At 54.3% G+C, this 19,494-nt stretch overlaps 6 protein-coding genes across 7 annotated transcripts; 2 read left to right on the plus strand and 4 right to left on the minus strand.

The window, feature by feature from the left end:
* Window positions 1-1,706: 1,706 nt before the first annotated feature.
* Window positions 1,707-2,689, minus strand: H310_09602 (hypothetical protein). The gene has a single exon (XM_008875706.1). The coding sequence runs from the start codon at window positions 2,682-2,684 to the stop codon at window positions 1,893-1,895; it is 792 nt and encodes a 263-aa protein (XP_008873928.1). The 5' UTR covers window positions 2,685-2,689; the 3' UTR covers window positions 1,707-1,892.
* A 1,090-nt stretch (window positions 2,690-3,779) lies between these two features.
* On the plus strand, window positions 3,780-5,324 carry H310_09603 (hypothetical protein). The gene has a single exon (XM_008875707.1). It carries the CDS (start codon window positions 3,822-3,824, stop codon window positions 5,292-5,294), a length of 1,473 nt encoding a protein of 490 aa, XP_008873929.1. The 5' UTR covers window positions 3,780-3,821; the 3' UTR covers window positions 5,295-5,324.
* On the minus strand, window positions 5,284-11,396 carry H310_09604. Of its 2 annotated transcripts, XM_008875708.1 has the most exons (16): window positions 11,355-11,396; window positions 10,915-11,297; window positions 10,707-10,860; window positions 10,451-10,620; window positions 9,966-10,155; window positions 9,115-9,898; window positions 8,859-8,992; window positions 8,409-8,694; window positions 8,076-8,208; window positions 7,346-7,950; window positions 6,702-6,907; window positions 6,448-6,568; window positions 6,242-6,392; window positions 5,778-6,168; window positions 5,631-5,696; window positions 5,284-5,572 (listed from the first exon to the last, which is right to left on the minus strand). In XM_008875708.1, the coding sequence occupies exons 1-16, from the start codon at window positions 11,364-11,366 to the stop codon at window positions 5,471-5,473; spliced, it is 3,888 nt and encodes a 1,295-aa protein (XP_008873930.1). In that variant the 5' UTR covers window positions 11,367-11,396; the 3' UTR covers window positions 5,284-5,470. The 2 variants fall into 2 exon arrangements, with proteins under 2 accessions (XP_008873930.1, XP_008873931.1); XM_008875709.1 differs by lacking the exons at window positions 5,284-5,572; window positions 5,631-5,696; window positions 5,778-6,168 and having other exon boundaries at window positions 6,178-6,392.
* Window positions 11,397-11,901: 505 nt separating this feature from the next.
* On the plus strand, window positions 11,902-13,458 carry H310_09605 (hypothetical protein). Its single transcript, XM_008875710.1, has one exon. It carries the CDS (start codon window positions 11,964-11,966, stop codon window positions 13,152-13,154), a length of 1,191 nt encoding a protein of 396 aa, XP_008873932.1. The 5' UTR covers window positions 11,902-11,963; the 3' UTR covers window positions 13,155-13,458.
* Window positions 13,459-13,758: 300 nt separating this feature from the next.
* H310_09606 (hypothetical protein) lies at window positions 13,759-15,120 on the minus strand. Its single transcript, XM_008875711.1, has one exon. It carries the CDS (start codon window positions 15,046-15,048, stop codon window positions 13,930-13,932), a length of 1,119 nt encoding a protein of 372 aa, XP_008873933.1. The 5' UTR covers window positions 15,049-15,120; the 3' UTR covers window positions 13,759-13,929.
* Window positions 15,121-15,829: 709 nt separating this feature from the next.
* Window positions 15,830-16,918, minus strand: H310_09607 (hypothetical protein; the record flags this gene model as incomplete). Its single annotated transcript, XM_008875712.1, has 1 exon — window positions 15,830-16,918. The coding sequence occupies one exon, from the start codon at window positions 16,916-16,918 to the stop codon at window positions 15,830-15,832; it is 1,089 nt and encodes a 362-aa protein (XP_008873934.1).
* Between the last annotated feature and the right edge of the window lie 2,576 nt (window positions 16,919-19,494).

The raw sequence follows: 19,494 nt of genomic DNA on the forward strand, positions 1-19,494 counted from the left end.
CCAAACGCCGACGCACCGGTACTTTGTCGCGGCGTCGTCGGAGCGGGACATGCACGAGTGGCTCCGCGCGCTCCAAGCCGTCGTCAAACTCAACGAGATGCGGTGGATGCAGCCTTACCACGGATACACCCATCGGACCGCTCAACACAGGACGCTATGTGTCGCATGACCAACTTTATGCCATTTATTTAAGAATCGAATTTGCTGCGGTAGCACTTGGTCAACTCCCGATACCGCGAGGGGAGTGAGGGGGTCGCCAAGTCGGTGAGATTGCAACCGTGCGCACGATGACCACACGAATATTTTGTCGTTCCCGACGTCGGGACGACGGCGCGGACCACCGGCTCGGTAAACGCCGTTGAAGAACGTCGTTGCGGGTGCTGCTGGGACGACCGAGCTGTATCGTGTGTCGCGAGATTCGAGGTGGCACCCCCCATGGAACGCGCGCCAGGTGGGATGCATGACCGACTGGCCGGAAATGTTCCTGTCCGAAACGTGGGTCGATCTCCACAAAGAAAAACTTGGCAACCAACTAGGTGCCAACCGCCCGAGATCCCCGCGATGCGGTCCTCGTGGTGCACGCGGCGGCGGGACGTCGTTCACCTGTCCGTATCGCGTCCAGAACAAGGCTCTGTTGTCACGGCGGCGCCTTGCGTCTCGATTAGCCACGGACTCGGCGGCATGCGTAGGTCGCAGATCGCCTCGTCGTCCGTGCCATGGATTGCAAACCGTGGTGCCGTCGACGACCAGAGACTTGGCAGCCGAGCACTCGACTCGACCAACGTCGACACGAAAACCAACCCCCGACGACGCCCAGTGCGCACGACGGCATCTTGCCAGGATGACCACCCATGCACGCTGCACACTCGAGGAAGTACATGTAGTACGTATCGTCCGAGATGCTGCCGTCGCATCAAGCAGCGACTATCCAACGACGGGCCATGGCGCTTCGCAGCAAACCTCTCGACCCGCCTGCTTTTATCGGCAAGCACGTCAAATTTGCCCAGCACCGACGGGAAGAGATGGTGCGGACATGGCCTCACTGCCGTGAACGGCATCTGCATCGACGCCATGGCACGCCGTGAAAGTGGATCGGTGTCACGAGGCGCAGAAACACACTTGAGGGTGAACGTCGGATCTTGAGTCGTGCGCTGGGGGACTGCAGGTCGTACCGACTGTATCAGGACGATGTTCCGATGGCAGGTGCAGGAGGTTTGGCATCGTCTCTCGATGCAAACACGTCGCATGTGTTTGGGAGCGGCCACGAGGTGGGATGGGTCTTTGAGCTCGAGGAAGTCGCGAGCTTCGGACATGGGTGCATTCCACGAGAACCAGGGCTGGCGCAAGGTCAAGCAGCGCCATGCTTGCTGCCTGTGAGATCACAGACAAGGTAATCCACCCGAGTCGCCTTGACGCGACCTCATGTGGTCCCCAGTCTGCACACAGCAAGGTGATATCCCCTTGGCCCGCAAGTTCTTTCGCGGGCACGATGGGGACATGCGATTCCATCAGGACACGAGCTTCGACTGCGAAGACCCGTTCATATACGTCGGGGGCTTCCGTCCCGTTGACGATTTCGGATGGAGCGATGACAGAGATGGCCGTGACGAACTTGGCCATACCAAACCGAAGTGGAGCATGAGCACCTGGCGTCAACCCATACACGATAGCTTCGGGACGATGCCTTGCGACGGAGCCGAGCAGTACGATGGCGCGAGTAAAACCAGTGGTGGATGCAAGTAAATGATTCAAGCATGTTGGAACGGCATTCGCCTGGGACCACGCGCTGGTCCAAGTTCCATCTTCCCTTCATGATTCATTACCCATTACATGCAGCAACTTGGATCACATCACCATGAAAAACGCAACCTACATGTCGACACAACAAACACTTATTTAGGGGCGACAATCATATCGCCATCGTCGTTGCCGTCGCTGCCCAGGGCGTTGTGGGTACGGTTCGTGCCATTCCTTGATGACTGAGGCACGAGGAACGGCTCGATGAAATCGCGGGCAGCGCCCACGCGAGCGTATACACCAGGTCCACGTCGCTCGTTGCCCCAGCTGCTCACACCGACCAGGTATTCCATCCCAAATTTGTCGAGAATGGTCACGGGGCCGCCAATGTCGTCAGGATGCACGTCCGCCTCGACGCACAACCACGAGTCCTGGACGCTTCGCCCATAATAGTTGGTGCATTCGGCATTCGACAAGATCCGCGCGTGGGTTTCCAGCAGGACATTCGACAGCTCGTGCGGTCCCGACGCATAACCTCGAATCCATGTCGTATTGGCTGTTGAAACACTGGTGACGTTGTCGTGCCAATACAAGCGAACTGTTGGCATCGTGCTTGGGTACATTAGATGAGCCAAGGCGAAGTTGTACACTTGAGTGGTGCTGTCGAATCGCGGGTGGATCGTCATGCTGGCAATGGGGATGCGCTCGCCGTCGGATGCCCCTGACGAATAGTGCGACCCCACAGACACCCACGACGCCCATGCACATGTGACGCTTGTCAAGACCACGGCCGGGGCAATCAGGGACCCCCCGCATCGTGACTCGGACGTGGGTGACCCGCGCAAACCAACGACAAAGGGATGTGATCCACTCGATGCTTCCGTGCCGTTCCACACCGCGCCAGCGATCGCCCATAGCGTCGTCATGAACCAAAGCGCTTGGTGCATGCTGCCAACGAATTGGAATTGTGACGACGACGACCTGGTGGCGGTTGTCAAAGAAATCCAAAGAAATTGCCGTTGAAATTCATGTAAAAACGAGCAATATGTCGATGAATATCATGTAGAAACGAGCAATTTCGTAGAATCCGTGTAAAAACGAGCAATATCGTGTAAAAACCCAGCAATATTCTGGAATTTTGTGTAAAAAATGAACGATACCTGGGAAACGCATGCAAAGCAATGCGGGGCGGTCGATGCACATGCCTACAAAATGCGACGGCAATGTCACCTGGCTGCACCTGTCATCAATTGGCTCGACGCGCGTACGTTTGGGAGGGCATTCATGCGTCTTTATGCACTGCAAGTGGGCTCCATTCAGTTCTGCGGTCGTACAGCTCAATCGCTACCCTCTCTGTCTTCAACGCTGCAAGTGCACAACGATCGTGTTTCGTTTTGAACGGGGCAGTCGAGTGGCAGTTCATGCTGGAAACAGTTGCTGGAGCAATTACCTTAATTAAAATAACCTTCTGTGGAAATTTCTCCCCGAATTCGCCGAAAGAGCACACGACATACAACGTCTTCCCCGCGGCATACATTTGATGGCGCATGCGTGGGCCACGGAGCCCTATCAGGGCGCAATCAATCGCTGGTCTTGTGGTGGCATCGCAACCGTATCCAGTTATCGAGTGGGGCAAGGAGTACCAGCACAACGCGATCGTGTCAGTGGGGGCGACGGGATGTACTGGAAACACCGTCGTCACACTTCTTGAACGGCAGACGACAGGCTGGGGCCATGGCCACCTCCATCGACTCCAGCGGTAGCTGCGATACTGTTTGTGCCAGCGTCCACTGCCACCAAGGATCACTACTCGAAGGTCGAGCACCAAGTTGCATCGAAATCTTCATTCACAATTGACATTTTCATGTTTACGACGTTTCCTAGTTGCGCAACTTCCAACGGCCGGGACGAATACATGAACAATAGTGAATTCGTGTTTTTTCGCGATATATTCGTCAAATTCGACGAATTGGTCAAAAATGATTTGGAAATATATTCGCTGGTGTGTCTTTTTCGTGAGTTTTTTATTGGTGGATTTTTGCAGTGGTTTCACAACGTGCGATCTTCGCGGTGTGCATTCACCCATGCGCATCCAGCACGGCACCGTGGCGACTGTAGTGTTCCTGGCCAACGTCCTGGCATACGGCTTTCGGGGTCTGCTGCCGGCGACCCCAATGACGGTGCAGTCGTTCCTGCACGATGCAGTCGCCTCTCGAAGCAACACCGCAGGCGTGCCATCGTGGATGCTGTTTGGCGTGCTCGAGTCGACCTTTGTGGCCACGTACGCGCTCTCCTTCCTCGTATGCACGCATTTCTCGTTTGGTGGCCCATTACGGGTCTTGTCAGGTGGTTTACTTGTGTGGTGCGCCGGTGCCATGGTGTCGGGATATTTCGTCTCACACGACCACGCATACCGTTTTCATCTGGTCCTGGGTGGTCGATTGCTCAGTGGCATCGGCGATGGCATTTTGCAAGCGATGACGCCTGTCATTATCGAGCGAGAAGCCCTGCAAAAGCACCGGCAGCGATGGGTTCGGCTGTACTTTGCAGGGGCAGCCTTGGGGACAGGAATGGGATATGTTGTCGGCAACATCGTGACTGAAAGTTTTGGCTGGCACTGGGCATTTTATGGTTACTCGATCGCCATGGCACCGTTGATCTTGCTTTGTTTGAGTTGCGCCTCCATGCGTTGGGCACGTCGGCTGGTCAAGCCCCCAGCCGCCGCCACAGCACATGGAACCCTGGCAACGATAGAAGCCGACAAGGCAGTGTCTCTGCTTCGATCCCCCGTCTACATTCTCACGTCGCTTGGGGCCGCCTCGACGCTCTTTACACTTCGCGCGCTGTCGACGTACATGCCAGTTTGGCTCCGTGTCGGAGGAACCCTATCTGGCGAGCAAGCGGCTGCGATCGTGTACGGGGGGATTGCTACACTTGCTTCCTTGGTCGCCGCACCGCTGGGCGGTTGCATCTTGACGTGGGCATCTCGACGGTGCCTTACCGACGCCGCGCAGCTGCGAGTGGCCTGCCGCCAGCAGTTTCTTCACGTTTGCGTTGGATGTGGCTCTTTCTTGGCCATGTGGAAATTGTTGGACGATAGCACAGTTTGGAGCTTCGTCACGTTAGTCGTGGGCCTGGTCAGTGCATCGGGGGCCATGAATGCAACGTCGGTCGTGGTTTTGCTGAGCGTCCCTCTCGAAGGTCGAAGCCGAGCCATGCAGACGTTTGCAGTCGTCGTCCAAGTGTGTGGCGACATTCCAGCGCCTGTGCTTGTGGGATGGGCCATGGATGAGTGGACAGTGCCCACCTGCGCCACACCGGCCAACCCTGGCGTTTGCGTCGACGGTGTCAGCACGACTGTGTTTTGGACAGTCTTGTGGCTCTGGTGGGCGGTCGGAAGCACCTTCGTCACGTGGGTTCTCGCTACATTCGCCCCCCGCGTCTCCGACGACTTGTATGTGCAAGAGGCTGATGTGGAAATTGCGATGGCAGGTGCAGGTGGTAGTCTTCATGCGACCGCTCTTGGCATCGCTGCAGCAGAGCCATTCCAACGTTAAGACATTTTATATTCACAGCAAATACCATGAAAAACTCGCCGTAAAGTCGAAAAGGTAGAATTACAGAGCGACGGGACCAGTGCGAAATATTGCGTCGCAGCCGTCGGTCTGGTTTATCTCGAAATGCCCTTGGTCCCTAGCTCAATTCGACAGCTTCGCAGGACTCCGCGCTACTGTCATCGGATGGGCTGTACGTCGTCCGTTTTGGTTTCGTCGTCGCGATAGGGGCTGCTTCCAGCGTTCGATGACGCGCGCAGCGCTTCAATGGTTCGATCCCGCTGGAGTAACACATGAAAACGTCGTGGTTCGTGTGATTTTTGTAGGACGAAAGCGTACTTGTTCCAGTTCGACTTCGTATTTGGCAGCAAACTTGCGAAACTTGCTGCGCGATTGCTCCAATTGCTACCGTTGAAACACCGTCAACACCAGCATACCCGGATCACTCATTTCAGGCAGCGTCACAATTGGCGTCGTGAATCGCACCTGAATAGTGGCGTCCTGCCGACTCAGCCGCTCTTCCAAACGTCGACAACGCTCCTCGGCTTCTTGCAGTGATGTTCCGATACCTTGCGACTCTGGACTTGTCGAAGGACTGCTCCGGCGACTATGGCTGCTAGAGCTGCCATTTCTGCTGCGGTTGGTGGCCCTTTGTCGCCCCGACCCCACGGTCGAATCCGGCGTTAGTGCTTGGCCTGGCTGGTTAAGGGCTTGGACTAACGCAGCCTTGTCCTCTTGGTGCTGAGCCACCTGCACCTGTAGCGTTGCGACCTGGCTCCGCACAGTGGCCAGCAACGCCTCGAGCCTCTGTTTGTCCAACGTTAGTTGGTTCACTTGATTCGTGAGATCTGTTCGGTCATGCACACTGTTTTGTAGCCTACGGAGGGGATGTAAACAACCGCTAGTTGAGGAACGAGGCTGATGTAGCATGGGAGCGAATCAATACGCACTGCGCTTGGAGAGATGCTAGTCGTTGGTTCAAGGAGGAGTTGGTGGCGGCCGATTCGACGCGATCTTGGGCCAGCTCTGACGCAACTTGATGCTGCGAGTTCAATGCACCAGAAAGCAATTCTTGCGATCGAGCACACGACATTTGTTTGTCTACAACGACGTCAGGTGTCAAAACAGCCGAGCGAGACAACGACAAAATGTGGACCGTGGAGTTGCTGGAGCTGCAACGTGAGTTGCTTGATTTGAGTTAGGTTTACTTGGACTTCCATCTCGAGCTCCGACGCTTGTTTTACGGCGGCGTCGCGATCTCGGGTCACTTCTTGCAGCTATCGAGTTGAAGCCATTCAAAATTCACCGTGAGCAAACCCGTCCTTTCTTAAAACCAAGACGCTCCAACGACATGTTCAGTAGCAGAAACGATAATCCACAGAGAGTTCAGGCCCGCCTCATCGCGCGAACCTGTTGGCGAAGCGTTGCGTTGACATTTCCAAGTTCGTTGCGAGCGGCAGACAATTGACTTCGCGTGGCCTCTACCGCGTCCATCTCAACCACAAGGGCTCGATACGTTTGTTTCAAGTCGTTGAGCTCGATCTTGCACCCATCGCGCTCGCGTTCAATCTGGCGAATGTGCTGGTGCAACCCGCGCTGGTCGCCCGACACTTGATCTAGTCCATGCACCGTCAGTCTTTCGAACCTGCGTGTTTGAAGGCACATGTCGCAATCGGGGATGTAGAACCGTCAACCAGCAGAATGCCCAAATCCATCATCCCACTGGTGTATCTGATGGAATGCATGCAACACAGGACAACGTGAATGGCCACCGGTAAAGCCAAACGAGACCAAACAAACTGCTTTGCGACGCCAATATCCACATCAATTGGACTCACTGGGTCGCATCAACCACACGCTAACCCACATCTCTACCATTGTCGATCCAAAGTCCACATGTCCAAATTCCACAACAGCAGCGGCGGCGATTGCGAAGCGCACTTTCATACAACAGTCGCAAACAACAACGTCAACCGAATGACATGCACGTCAAAAATTCAGTACATGAATCAACGGCCGCCGTGGGGCACGACGAAAAAGAGATCGGTTCGTACCGAGCTCGTGGTGCAACTGGGCACACTCGCCAGCAAGCGACTGGTTTTCAATGGTCATGTGGTGCAAGTCTTGGGTTAGTGCCACGTGTTCTCCTTTGAGAAGGTCGACATCTTGTTTCAACGTGGCGGTGAGTTGGTCGGCTTTGTCGAGTTGGGCCTTTTGCGACGCCACCGTGGCTTCTTTGTCGAGCAACGCGGCGTCGAGTTTTCGCAACGCGGCTTGACACGCTTGCAGCTCTTTTCGTACAGCCGACTGTTCGTCCGACACGCGCGACAATTGCGAGTGCAATGCGCTTAGCTCTTCCGTCTTGATGTCGAGTGCGTGAATAAGTTGATCTTTTTCTCGATCCGATGCCTCCAGTATCGCCTGCATTTGACCAATCGTGGTCTTGTGCTGTGCCAGAGTTGCTTCGAGTTGCTCGCATGTGTCTTGCAAGTGGTGATTTGTGCCGCGAAGGTCGTTCATTTCGACGGCGAGCTGCTTGTGCTGGAGCGTCCAGTTGTCCCGGTTCAACTCCATTTCGGCCACCAAATGCTTGAGCTGACTGTTATCTTTTTCCAGTTGCACAGACTGACGGGACGCCTCCGACACCTCGGTTTGGAGCCTAAAGAAGAGCGATTGATGAATGAGCACAAAACGTAGCAACGGAGCCAACTGAAAGACTGGTTTGCCCAAGAGCGTGGCACCACTGCTCCACATTCGATACGACCACCGTGAGATCCGACCTACCGTTTTATCGTCGATTCGTTTGCCAACTGGTGTTCCTTGGCATGGCGCAACTCTTCTTGCACCAAAGTCCACTGCATTTCAAGCGTTTTCCTGCTGCTCTGCGCTTGACTGAGCAAGTTTTCGACATGATGGCCTGCGCAATTACCACACCGAGTGATTTCAGAGAGGCACAAGCAGTAGGTAAACAACGCAACAGGACTCCTTGTGCATGCGACCCGTGATCCCCTTTCTCACCACACACAGCATGCACACGAACAAACCACAATTTCGGCACTTGGTCACACCACAGGCACTCGACTTGGGTCGTCAAAGGTAGTGTCCTTGGTCACTTACATTTGGTTTGGGACGCCGTCAAGGCAGCTTGGAGGTCGTGAATCTGGCGCAGTTGGTCCTTGTGTGTTGAATCGGCGGCAGTTAATAGATGCTGCGACGCTTGAAAGTCCTTGGAATGGTTGGTCCATGCACGCATCGTGGCTTCGTATTCTGCTTCGAAGTACGCTTTGCTTTGCTTTGTTGACGTCAATTCGCTCTGCAAACTCGACACTTCCTGCTGCAACGTGGCCAGCGCCGAGCCTTTGTCGGCCAAACTCGCTTCAGCACTGCGTAAATTTGTCTCCATCTACATCGAAAACAGCACCGTATGAGGCCACTTTGATGCTCTGAACAATTATACGGGCTCGATGAAGCGAGGTATTGTCCTACACAAACAAGGCAATACCAGCTCCCTTCCGTCATGTTCACATCAAACAATTCATAAAGGACAAAAGAGTCGCCAATATATACCTGGCCCACACGCTGCTCCAAGCTAGCTCTGGCAGCTGTCGCCGCACTCAGTTGCGTTTCCACGAGCTGTTTGCTCAGCACAACATCCGTCAAACGCTTTTGCCACTTTGCATCTTGCATCTTCGCCGTTGCCTCTACGATTCGAATTCATGTCACTCCGCGCGACAGGACATGTCTTTGGCCCTCGCTGGCTCATCACGCCATGTCGATCCCATATTGGGCCGCGATTCAGCACCGACGTGAGCAGAAATTGTACCTTGGGGTGCCAGAAGCGTGAGCTTTTCAATCTCACGGCGGCTGTCGGCAAGTTGGGCCTCCAATTTCACCTTGTCTTGCTGCAATTGCACGACTTCGACCTTGACCTGCTTGAGCTGCGCCGTCAATTTCGACATTTCATCGAGTGTGTCGGTCATTTGTTCTTGGGTTTGGTCTGCCGTCTTCTTCCACACGTCGACTTGAACACGGGCGTCGGTCAATTGCGCTTCCACGTCCTTCTTTTGCACTTCTACGTGGCGAAGTCGAAGCTGCAGCGCATCGTAGTCTTGGCGGAGACGCAGGCGCTCTTCTGTATGGAGCGACGCCTGGGTAGACTGCACGTCGACCGCCCGCTGCGAATCGTGTAGTTGGTGCGCCTCCACTTGCTTGAGCCGCCGTCCAAGAGCCTGAGACTCGTCGAGGGCGGTGTCCAAACTCGCTTGCAACTTTCGGATCTGTCCGTCGCGTTGGTCGACAACCTTTTCCAACGCCGAGCACTCGCGACGCAACGTCTCTTGCCCATTCAACGCAATCTGGTGGTTTGCCAACGCGTGGCTCAATTTGTTCTGCAACGTGGATAGCTCTTGCTCCAACGTCGCCCGTTGGTGCGACCAGTGTTTGGCCTGGCTCGTGGCGTCTGCCAGTTTCTCGACAACGGCGTCGTGTTTCGGCTTGAGCTGACTCAACTCTGTCGTCAGGACTTTCACGTGGGCCTCTAGGTTGGCCACAGAGTTGGCCGACGAGACTTTGTCGTAATGGGTAACCTTCAACGCGTTCTCGAGCCTCTACAATGGAACCAAACGGCATAACACGTCCGACTCAATTCGTTCTAGTGACGGACGCATGTCGTACCGCAATTTGCTCAACGTTATCCTCAAGTTGCTGCTTCAATTGAGCAATCGTGCCGTGGTTCTTGTCGGATTCGTCGCTGAGCTCCTTCTGCACTGAGTCGCATAAGAGATGTTGCTGCTCTACCAAGTGCAGTTTGTCTTGGACGGTGCGGAGTTGCTCCGCGTATTTCGCATTCAGCTCTTCTGCATGTCTACATTAAACACATTTCAACACGTCACCGCGGGCGAAACAACTTGAAATCGTTCTTGGATAACGCAACAAGTTCCCATACGAATCGTCGGGCCAAGCGAAAAAATCGTGGAATTCATGGGGGTGCTGGTTGCAATTGCCACGGATGTAAGAATGGCCACAGAGAAACACTGGCATCAACGTGCAGCTCTACACTTCTCGCAGCTGTCTCCGTACGGAATCGCCAGCGAAAAAAGGGGCAATTGGCGAAGACAATTTGAATCCGGCATTCAGGCAGACAACACAGACGACCTTACCTGAGCTGCTCTGATACTTGGTCTAGACGTTGCCGGGCTGGCGCGGCTTCGACGAGTTTCTTTTCGTATTTGGCCACTTGGTCATTCAGCAAGTCGACCTGGCGCGTCAATTGCTCCTTTTCCAATTCCTGCGCAAGTTGCCCCGCTTCCAAGTCGTACTTTGCTTTCACCTATCGATTGATGGCCAAATTTCAGGGTTTGAAATCGCACGGCAACGTCGAAACTCTCTCCGGCAATCGATACCGTGCAACAGTACCATTGCGTAGTCCTTTGTCGACACGCTCTCGTTGAGTTGGTTGCCAAGTCGTTCGATTTCCGCTTCCCGGGCTCGAACTTGACCTTCAAGCGCCGCGACGCGATCTTGTAGCGCTTTGTTCGCTCGAGTTAACGCGTCGAATTGCTTAGATGACCTGTCTCGTCGATTCAACAACGTGCCATGGTGACGGAGGACGGGGAGAACGTACGTGTCGCCATCGTCGAAGATAAAGGAAGATGCGGCGCCAGCTGAAGGTGCAGTGCCAACCTTGCGTTCGACGGGCGGTAGGAGTTTGTTAAGTTCAATAGAGTCTTTCGCTGACGACACAACGTTTTGCTCCTGTTTCGAGCTCTGGAGGCGCTCCACCTGCGCGTACAACTTGCTCAAGTCGGCGTCTTTCTTCTGTAGTTGAGAAGTTTTTTGTGTGTTGAGAAACTGGAGTTCTTCGATCTTGTGCTGCAGTTCCTTTTCCTGCAAGTGCATGGCCCGCGTCTTCTCCTCCATCTCTTCCTGAATGCGAATCATCTCGAGATGCAACGCATTGTTCTCCCTCGTCAGTGCATGGTTGTCGCGTTGGAGCACCACAAAGCTCTACATCAACACGTTTGTTCATCAGAGAGGAGCGCGCGACGGCCACGATGGACGCACCGCTTGCGACATTGCCGGCTGCGGTCACCCGATCTATTGGCGCATTCAAGATACAAATCCATGCAAGTTTAATCTTCCTTTTTGTATGTACCGGACTCGATTTTAATTCATTGCTGAGTTTGAAATTCAAATCCGAGGTTTATTTTAAAATATTTCAAAACAACAACATGCCGTTTTAAAATATTTACAATGCTGTTAAGTAACCCAACAGAATACCGTGTGCATAAAACACCGCTCGTACACTAACGAAAGATTGGGGTGGTTTGCCGCAAGTGATGTGCGGTGTCTAGGCTTTGCTTAAGGCATTGAGTAAGCATTCATGCTTCACCATTCCGCTTCCAAAGTAGTATGAACGATTGAAGCGTTTACACGTTGCATGGAAGTAATGACAACAATTTCAGACTTCAATACTGTAGAATTTCCAAACGTGTTTCTGTTTTTTAGGCACTTTTGATATATATTTGCATTACTCCTGGGAAATATATATACTTTTTGCTCGAATATTTGGTGCTTACCCTAAAGTGATACAAGTTCTCATCAATCCAGACAAGATGCTATCCAACACCAAAGAACGACCTGACCCCTCGTCGCACTCGCCATTCCTCCATCATGCACATGTTGTCATGCAGCGTAATGTCGTCCATGCTCGTGAATCTGAGCGCAGCGGCGGGGTCCTTCCTGGCTATCACACTGTTCTTCTGGCTGGTGAACTTCCGCTCGCTGTCGTTGCGATGGTTCATCTTTGAGATCCTGGGTCGGCTCAAGGGGGTTCCAGTCGTGTGGATCGAATGTCCGCTGGCAGCGGCGAGGGTCATGAAGGGCTCGTCCGACAAAGGCGTATTCCTTGAACGCACCTTCTCGACACCAGCGTGGCTTCCACTGCTCTCGATAGAGTCCGTGGACGGCCCACAATGGAGGTCTATGAAGGCCAACCTGGTCACGTTCATGCAATCGCTGCCCCCCATGGCAGCGCTGCAAAGCATCACACAGCGCGTTACTCTAGAATCAATGGCGACACTGGACTGCGTGAACGCTGATGCGATCGCGTCCATATCGGTGGCGGCCTTCTTCGAATGGATCTTCCAGTTCAAAATGCCGACGGCACTGCGAGATTTGGTGACTGCGGCGTCGTGGGAGTGGCGCAAGGAAATAGCTCTCAAGGGCGTCGGGGACATGGCTCTCAAACGCAAAGCTGTGGATGCGATCGTTCTCGAGATCTTGGCGGCGCCACACGTGTGCAATGTGTTTGGGGCGGCGCAGTGGCTTCAGCCCGAGTTCCATTCGCTACTCCTTCAGCCATTCCTGATCTCCCCAGCGATAAACGTTGCCGACGTTGCCGTGCAAGTGCACCGCCTGACGACCGTCGACCCGACTCACTATCCTGACACCATGCAACAAGCAACGAATCTCATCCATCTCGCGATCGACACGGCCCATCCGTTCGTGCTCTTTGAGCGCTATTTACCCGAGGGCCTGCAAGACGACGTCGTCAACATCGCGCCACGAACCCATGTCTTTATGCCTGTGGACGTTATGAAAACGGACGCGATCATTCGGTTCGGCGCGGGGGCTCGCAAATGCCCCGGGGCGCATCTAGGCATGGCGTGCATGCTCGGGCTCTTTACAAAAGACGTCCTCGGCCATGCCAAATTCCAACCCCATGTCGGCCATTTGTACTCGGGACGTGACCAGGATGGCCAGGAAACGATGTACGAAACCCTCTACCAAGGTCGCCAGGCTCTGCATGCGATGCGGGATGCGCTCCAAGATCGGCTCGCAAAATTACGATGGACGAAGTAAGCCGTACGGCTCTCTTCGTTGTAACTTATCCAGTGGCGTTATGAGGTTGTCGAAAACGCTGCCGCCGTCGTTCTCGCCACAATTACGTGCGAGCTCCCGGGCCGCCCCAAATCAAACCACTGCTTTGATCCTGTTCATATTGGCTATGCACCATGCATTCCCGGCGCAACATATCACGGACCTACCCACCGACACGTGTGCTTGTGTTCGCTTGCAGGCATGGCGTTTGTCTTGGATGGTCGAGGAAGTGTACAAAAAGAATTTTTATTCCCATTATCCGCCAAAATTGTCTTTTTATGCAAGATTTATAATTTAATTTTATCATTTTACCAAAATAAGAAATATATTTCAATTTTTTAGTTCGTTTTTTAATTCGTTTTCTCATATTTATTATTGTTTTATTTGACATTTTTAATCTTTAATTTTCAATTCTTTATTTCAAATTTTAAATTTTTTAAAAGGTTCATCTAATTTAAATTAAAAGAAAATTTGTTTATTAAATAAATATTTAAGAGAAGATAATTTTTTGAATATTAATATGTAGATTATAGAAAAGGAATTCTTTATTTATTATAGCAGATATTAATAATAAAAATGATATATTAATTAATCTAAACGCCATGGCATGCTCGATTCCACAGGCTCGTGCAAACTGCCGTGCAAGTCACGCTCACCTTTGCATCTCGCCCACAGGTTGGCGCGATCGACGTTCAGAGGGGCCGATGGTTGAATGGAAAACGCAAGTGTCAACGTTGTTGGGCTCATTTCGATTCCACTATCTCGAGAGTCCTGCTGCCATGCGCTGGCGACCTTTCACGTGGTTGTACACAGCGCAGTCATGATTTCGCGGCTTGTAACAGCCACACACGCAGCACAGACTGTGAATGAGGCTCGGACCGTGCACCTTCAAGTAGTCGACGAGGTGGTCGTGGCCGTTGGCGATCGCGCCGCGCAAAGCAACGTCGGTGCACCCGTCTGTGCGGCGCGAATGGAGGAATTGCACGACGTCGAGGTGACCAAATGTCGCGGCCGTGTCCATGGCGTCGATGGTGCAGCCGGCTCGAGGGGATTTGTCCAGGATGTATCGCAGAATCGAGACGTGACCGCCTCGCGCTGCTTGGGTCATGACGTGGCTGTCCCGCCACAAGTGCTTTCGATGCGCATGGAACCATTGCACCACGTGGACGTGACCATGTCGAGCGGCCATGAGGAGGCCCGTTGTCGTGCATCCTTCGGATCGATGCAAGTGGAGAAATTGCACCGTTTCCAAGTGGCCGTGGGCTGCGGCCGCGTCCATGACGTCCGTGGACCACACGTCGTCGCATTGGTGCGTGTGGAAAAACTTTAGAATGTCGAGATGTCCGCCCGCCGCCGCGCCGACCATCGCTTGAGGGCCTAGCGACCGCGCCAAGGTCGCGTGCAGGAATATCACAACATTCAAGTGTCCATGCGTGGCTGCCGCCACCATGGCCGACTCTTGGATCGTGCCAAGTTGTCGGGCTTGCAATTTGCAAATCGACGCGACTTGGCCACTCATGGCGGCGATCACGATCAAGTCGTCCGAGTCATGGAGAACTTTTGCATCGTCGCCCAAGGCATCCACAAGATGAAACCAATGCGGCGTGGCGATGGCAAAGATGACGGCAACACGGCGTATGGCTGGCAAGACTTTGTACAGTCGAGGAAGTAGATCATGTCCGTGCAGGGCCAGCCACGGCGTTAGCAACGATTGAATGGATGCTATTGCGTCCAACGTGATGGGGTGGGGCGCTGTTCCGTATTGGGCCAGAGGTACGAATGCTTCAATGTACCCATGTTGAAACAGCGCGATCGTGGCCAAGAGGTCGCGGCATGTCAGGACTTCTCGCTGCAAAGTGGCAAGGCATGTCGACATCGTTGGGCTTGCTCGATTCGACAGTGACCGTTGCTCTAGTCGTGGAATTCTCGCGTCGCCGCTATTGTTCGGAAGGTAACGAACGACCAGTGAAGGTTCATTGTGGCATGGACAAATCTGTCTTCTCGCAGTGCGGCGGACGCATGCAATTCTCGTTCCTCAACAATCTCGCAATGCCACAAGCCATGAGGACGCCGCAGCGACGTCCATTCGGTCATCCGACGCCACGTGCGCACGGCACGGACATGGAATTGCACGGGCAAGCACTCTTTTCCAAAGAAAGCGTGAGTTGGTCATCGCACGTGCACAGCCCTCGTCCACCTTGAATGGCTCGAGGCAGTTTGAAGGCTTTCACGCGGGTCAATGGCATCGTTGAGAGTTGCCAAGTTGAGCAGGTGAATCATCGAGTCTCACTTGCGGCTTGACGACGTCTTGTTGACGATAAGGCTGTGCCCCGCGGGTACAGATAGGAGCTAGTGACCTGTCATTGTACTGGCACTTCGCTCCAGTTCCCGTGGTTTCCTGGAAAAGGCGACGCACGTTCTCCTTCCCCCAGCAGCGAGTGCCAAGAGTGCGGCGCTCCAGAACGAGCCGACGCCACGTTATCTCGTCGTTTGGGACGGTTATTCGTGGAAACGACGCCGTCGCATCTCGCACTGGCGTCTCAAACGGCCGTCGCGGCCGCATGCGCCGCTGGCAATGTTGACACGTCATACACATCCAATTACAACGATAAATACCCTAGCATTCATGACAACAGCGACATCGTGGGTGGACATTGTCACATGGACTTGACGAGGCATGCGTGGCGACGAGGCTTGTTGAACCCGCACGCGCAGCACACACCGTGAATGAGGTCGTCTCCATGTTTGAGAAAATACGCCACGACATGGGTGTGTCCGTTTCGAAGGGCGCCGGCGAGAGCTTTGTCCGAGCATCCGTCCTTGCGGTGGGTGTGGAGGAACTTGACGACGTCCAAGTGGCCGTTTGTCGCCGCCAGGTCCATTCCAAGCACGAGGCAGCCTGCACGGGGCCGTTTCTGTAGTAGAAACGCCAGGATGTCGACATGGCCGCCGGCCGCGGCATGCGTCAACGCGTCACCGTGCCATCCTTCCTTTCGGTGGTCGCACAGCCATTGAACCACGTGCAAGTGGCCGCCGGCCGCTGCGAGCGAGATCGCCGCCTTGGTGCATCCCTCCCTCCGATGGGCGTGCAAAAACTTCACTACATCCAAGTGTCCATTGCCCGCAGCTCTGTCCATTGCAGCCGTCGTGCAGCCTTCGCGGCGGTGGAGATGGAGGAACTCGACGACGCTTAAATGCCCTTGACTCGCCGCCACGTCCATCAAGTCAGTTGTCTGGCGGTCATGGCGGTGGCGATGCAAATATTCGACAACGCGAAGGTGGCCTTTCGATGCCGCACCAACCATGGCGTGACTGATGGCGCGGCCACAGGCGTCCGTTGCGTCAATTTGGCTCAACAGGAAGGCCACCATGTCAACTTGCCCTGCCAGAGCGGCTACGTAAACCAGCGCCGCTCCCTCGTCATTGGAATTCTCGCTTCGGGGACACTTGTTCCAGATCATTTCGAGCAGTTCAATGTCGCCCACGGTGGCGGCGTAGTCAGTGACCATCGGCAGCATTGCCGGGACCATGGTGATCACGTCGGGCAGTCTGTCTGCGCAATGCACCTTGAGCCAGTCGCCCAGAACTTTGCGAAACCCGGTGAGGGCATCGTTTTCGTCGTCTGCGGCCGTGCGATGCAAGGCTCGAATCAACGGCACCACGTCATGGTGGACTCCATTTTGGAAGGCCGTCACGCGGGGCAGGAGGTCCGCGGAGAGGCACACCGACGACGCTGCCGAGCACATCCGAGTTGAAAAGTGAGAGGAGTGGCGTGGAGGGAGATCGTTCTGGCAAGCGAGTGTGGCGCCCGGGAGGTGTTTCATTTCGAAGCAGAGTATCTATCTCGTGTAGATCGACTCGAAAACCGCTGGCCGGTGCGCCAACGACCCACGTCGGGTCACACTCTACCACTGTCCAAGCATGTGAAAAGAGGCAGATGCAGCGTCGCATCGAGCGGCGGTCTTTTGAAGGCACGAGGGCGGCGGCGATGCACCTCGTCGGTCGTTTCGAGGGTGCCGCCGTCATGGCCCACATCGAGCGGCCAGCTCGTTGACGGCAAGATCGCAAGACGTAACTTACATCGCGGTGTAACGTTTCGAGGGGCGAGTAAATCCCTTATTTGGCGGTATGTGTCGGATTTATACTAAGTCTGGCTGCTCGTTGTATGGTGGAGCAACGAAGTGTGGCTTGTTTCTCGAGTGGCTCGTGTGCATTCGACGCTTTCCAGGTCAGTAGATACAAGGTCTATTTCAGCGCTGGAAATCTCGCCCATGGCAGTGGCATGCGCACCGTCGGCCAAGGACGTCTCGGCTAAACAATTTCATCGGGGCTCGCACCTCGTAAAAAGACAGCCAATCAGCATGGATGGTTTCACATTCCTGTCTCCGGATTGGTCCATGTTGAAACGCCCATATCAACGCGGCTGTCGTCGTCTCGTTCGCAGCGTTCGATATCCCAGCCATAGTTGAGTGACGGGGTTTCATTCGAAAAACAAAGTCCAGCGGTCGCCCACACGGGGCTCGCGCGCGCGGCGCGGGACAGCCACGAAGACGTCTTTCTGCACAGACACTTTTGCCATCATGAGGCGAAGTGTCGGCAACGGCATCTGCGCACCAACCGATGACTCAGAATACCTGTGGGTCGTGGAATCCGTTGGTTGCGGCTGCCGCGCAACGTATGCAACGTTAACCAGAACGAACGCGGTGAGAGCCACGAACAACTACTCTTTGATCGCATCTTGAAGAAACTACGAGCGGAAATCTGAGACAAAACCTGGTGTCACGGACGCCGCCGTGGCACCCACGAAGTACCACAGCATCGCAACTGCGACACGAAAACACATTGTGTCTCGAGCGGTCTCGATGCTTTCGACATGATCGGACAAGTCAGTTGTGTTATGTGCTGTGATGGCGTCATCGCACGGGCTTTGTGTTGATGTCGACTCGGTCCACAGAATCGCAAACGAAATTGTGGTCGAAAGATGACACGGCCGACAGTCGCTCCTCTGCGATCCGTTCTAGAGTCGTTTCCCGTTACCATGTTAAAACGTGTTGTCTCTCGATATCCTGACCCTGCTGCCGCGACTTGATTTGCCCGTCGATCCTAGGCCGCGTAGCGCTCGTTCGCTCTGGATGCGTTACACCATGCAACAGCATTGTCGTACTGAGCTGCATTTGGCTGAATTCTTGAGCGGACGTGCTCCTGTGGCCGCATTTCATGGTGTACCTTCGACTGACATCCTGCTTCAGGTCCTCTGCATGACACTGCGTGCCTTGGCGCCGCTTTGGCCGATGCAACCGACCACAACGACGAGGAAAGATGTTTATAACGGAACGATATTATGTTACGTCGCTGGAGCCAACGTCGCAACCCCGAACACGCCACCGTCACCGAGCTACTCTGGTCAAACGTCTGTATGGGGTACTCCACAATATTCCTCCATGGAGTTTTGGACAGGCAAGAAAATTCGCCCCGTCCACCTCCCCGTTTTCGAACGCCCTCGACGACTCGAGTTCTATTTAGATCCTCGACCTTCTCAACGCATCGAGCGAAGGCTCATCCTCCCCTATTCATGGCACGTTAGGATGACGTACTCACCCTTGAAATTATCATGACGAGGCCGACTCTCGTCGAAGGGATTCGAAGGTCTCCACTTGGGAAAGGCTATGACGAGGTTTGATAATGGGGCGGCATGTTCCAAGGCAAGAGAACCGACGCGCGGACTGTGTCCAACTTCCCATCGCAAGATGATGAATCGTACGAAGTCCAGTCAAGAACAGAATTGCATTTTTCTCTCCTGCCCCAGCTGCGCGACGGAATCATCCGCAACGGTTGATGGACAACGCATGCCCCTTGTGGAAATCCAGTTTGTGCAGTGTCGGCCGACTCGATTGCCACGGATGTGCTGGTGGTGCGCCTTCTGCTCGAGAGCATGGCTGACGGGGAGTACTTTTGTTTTCAAACCCATGACAGATCGATATAACACGCTCGGACGCTGGAAATAAGAGCGTAGGAACGAGGGGGTTGGCGGATGCGGCAGGGGGGGCGACCTTGATTCGGATCCGCCGCTGCGTTCGCCAGCGTTGTGAACTCCCTGGAAAACACGGCAGAGTGCTAAAAATGTGTGCAGGCATCGTTACGTCTAAGCACATTCGAATAGTCGCTACTGCAGAGCCACAATGCACGTGACGACAGCAACGAGAAGAAGCCTTCGTAGTAGGGCCGCACACACATTGAACGGTACCATGGAGTCGTCCCAGGTCATAAACGAGAGCAAGTAGTAGCAGACCGCATTTCGTAGCTACCGTGAGGACCACAGGTC

This window comes from Aphanomyces invadans (assembly GCF_000520115.1).
Source record: "Aphanomyces invadans strain NJM9701 unplaced genomic scaffold supercont1.22, whole genome shotgun sequence".
NCBI classification, from domain to species: Eukaryota; Oomycota; class Saprolegniomycetes; order Saprolegniales; family Verrucalvaceae; genus Aphanomyces; species Aphanomyces invadans.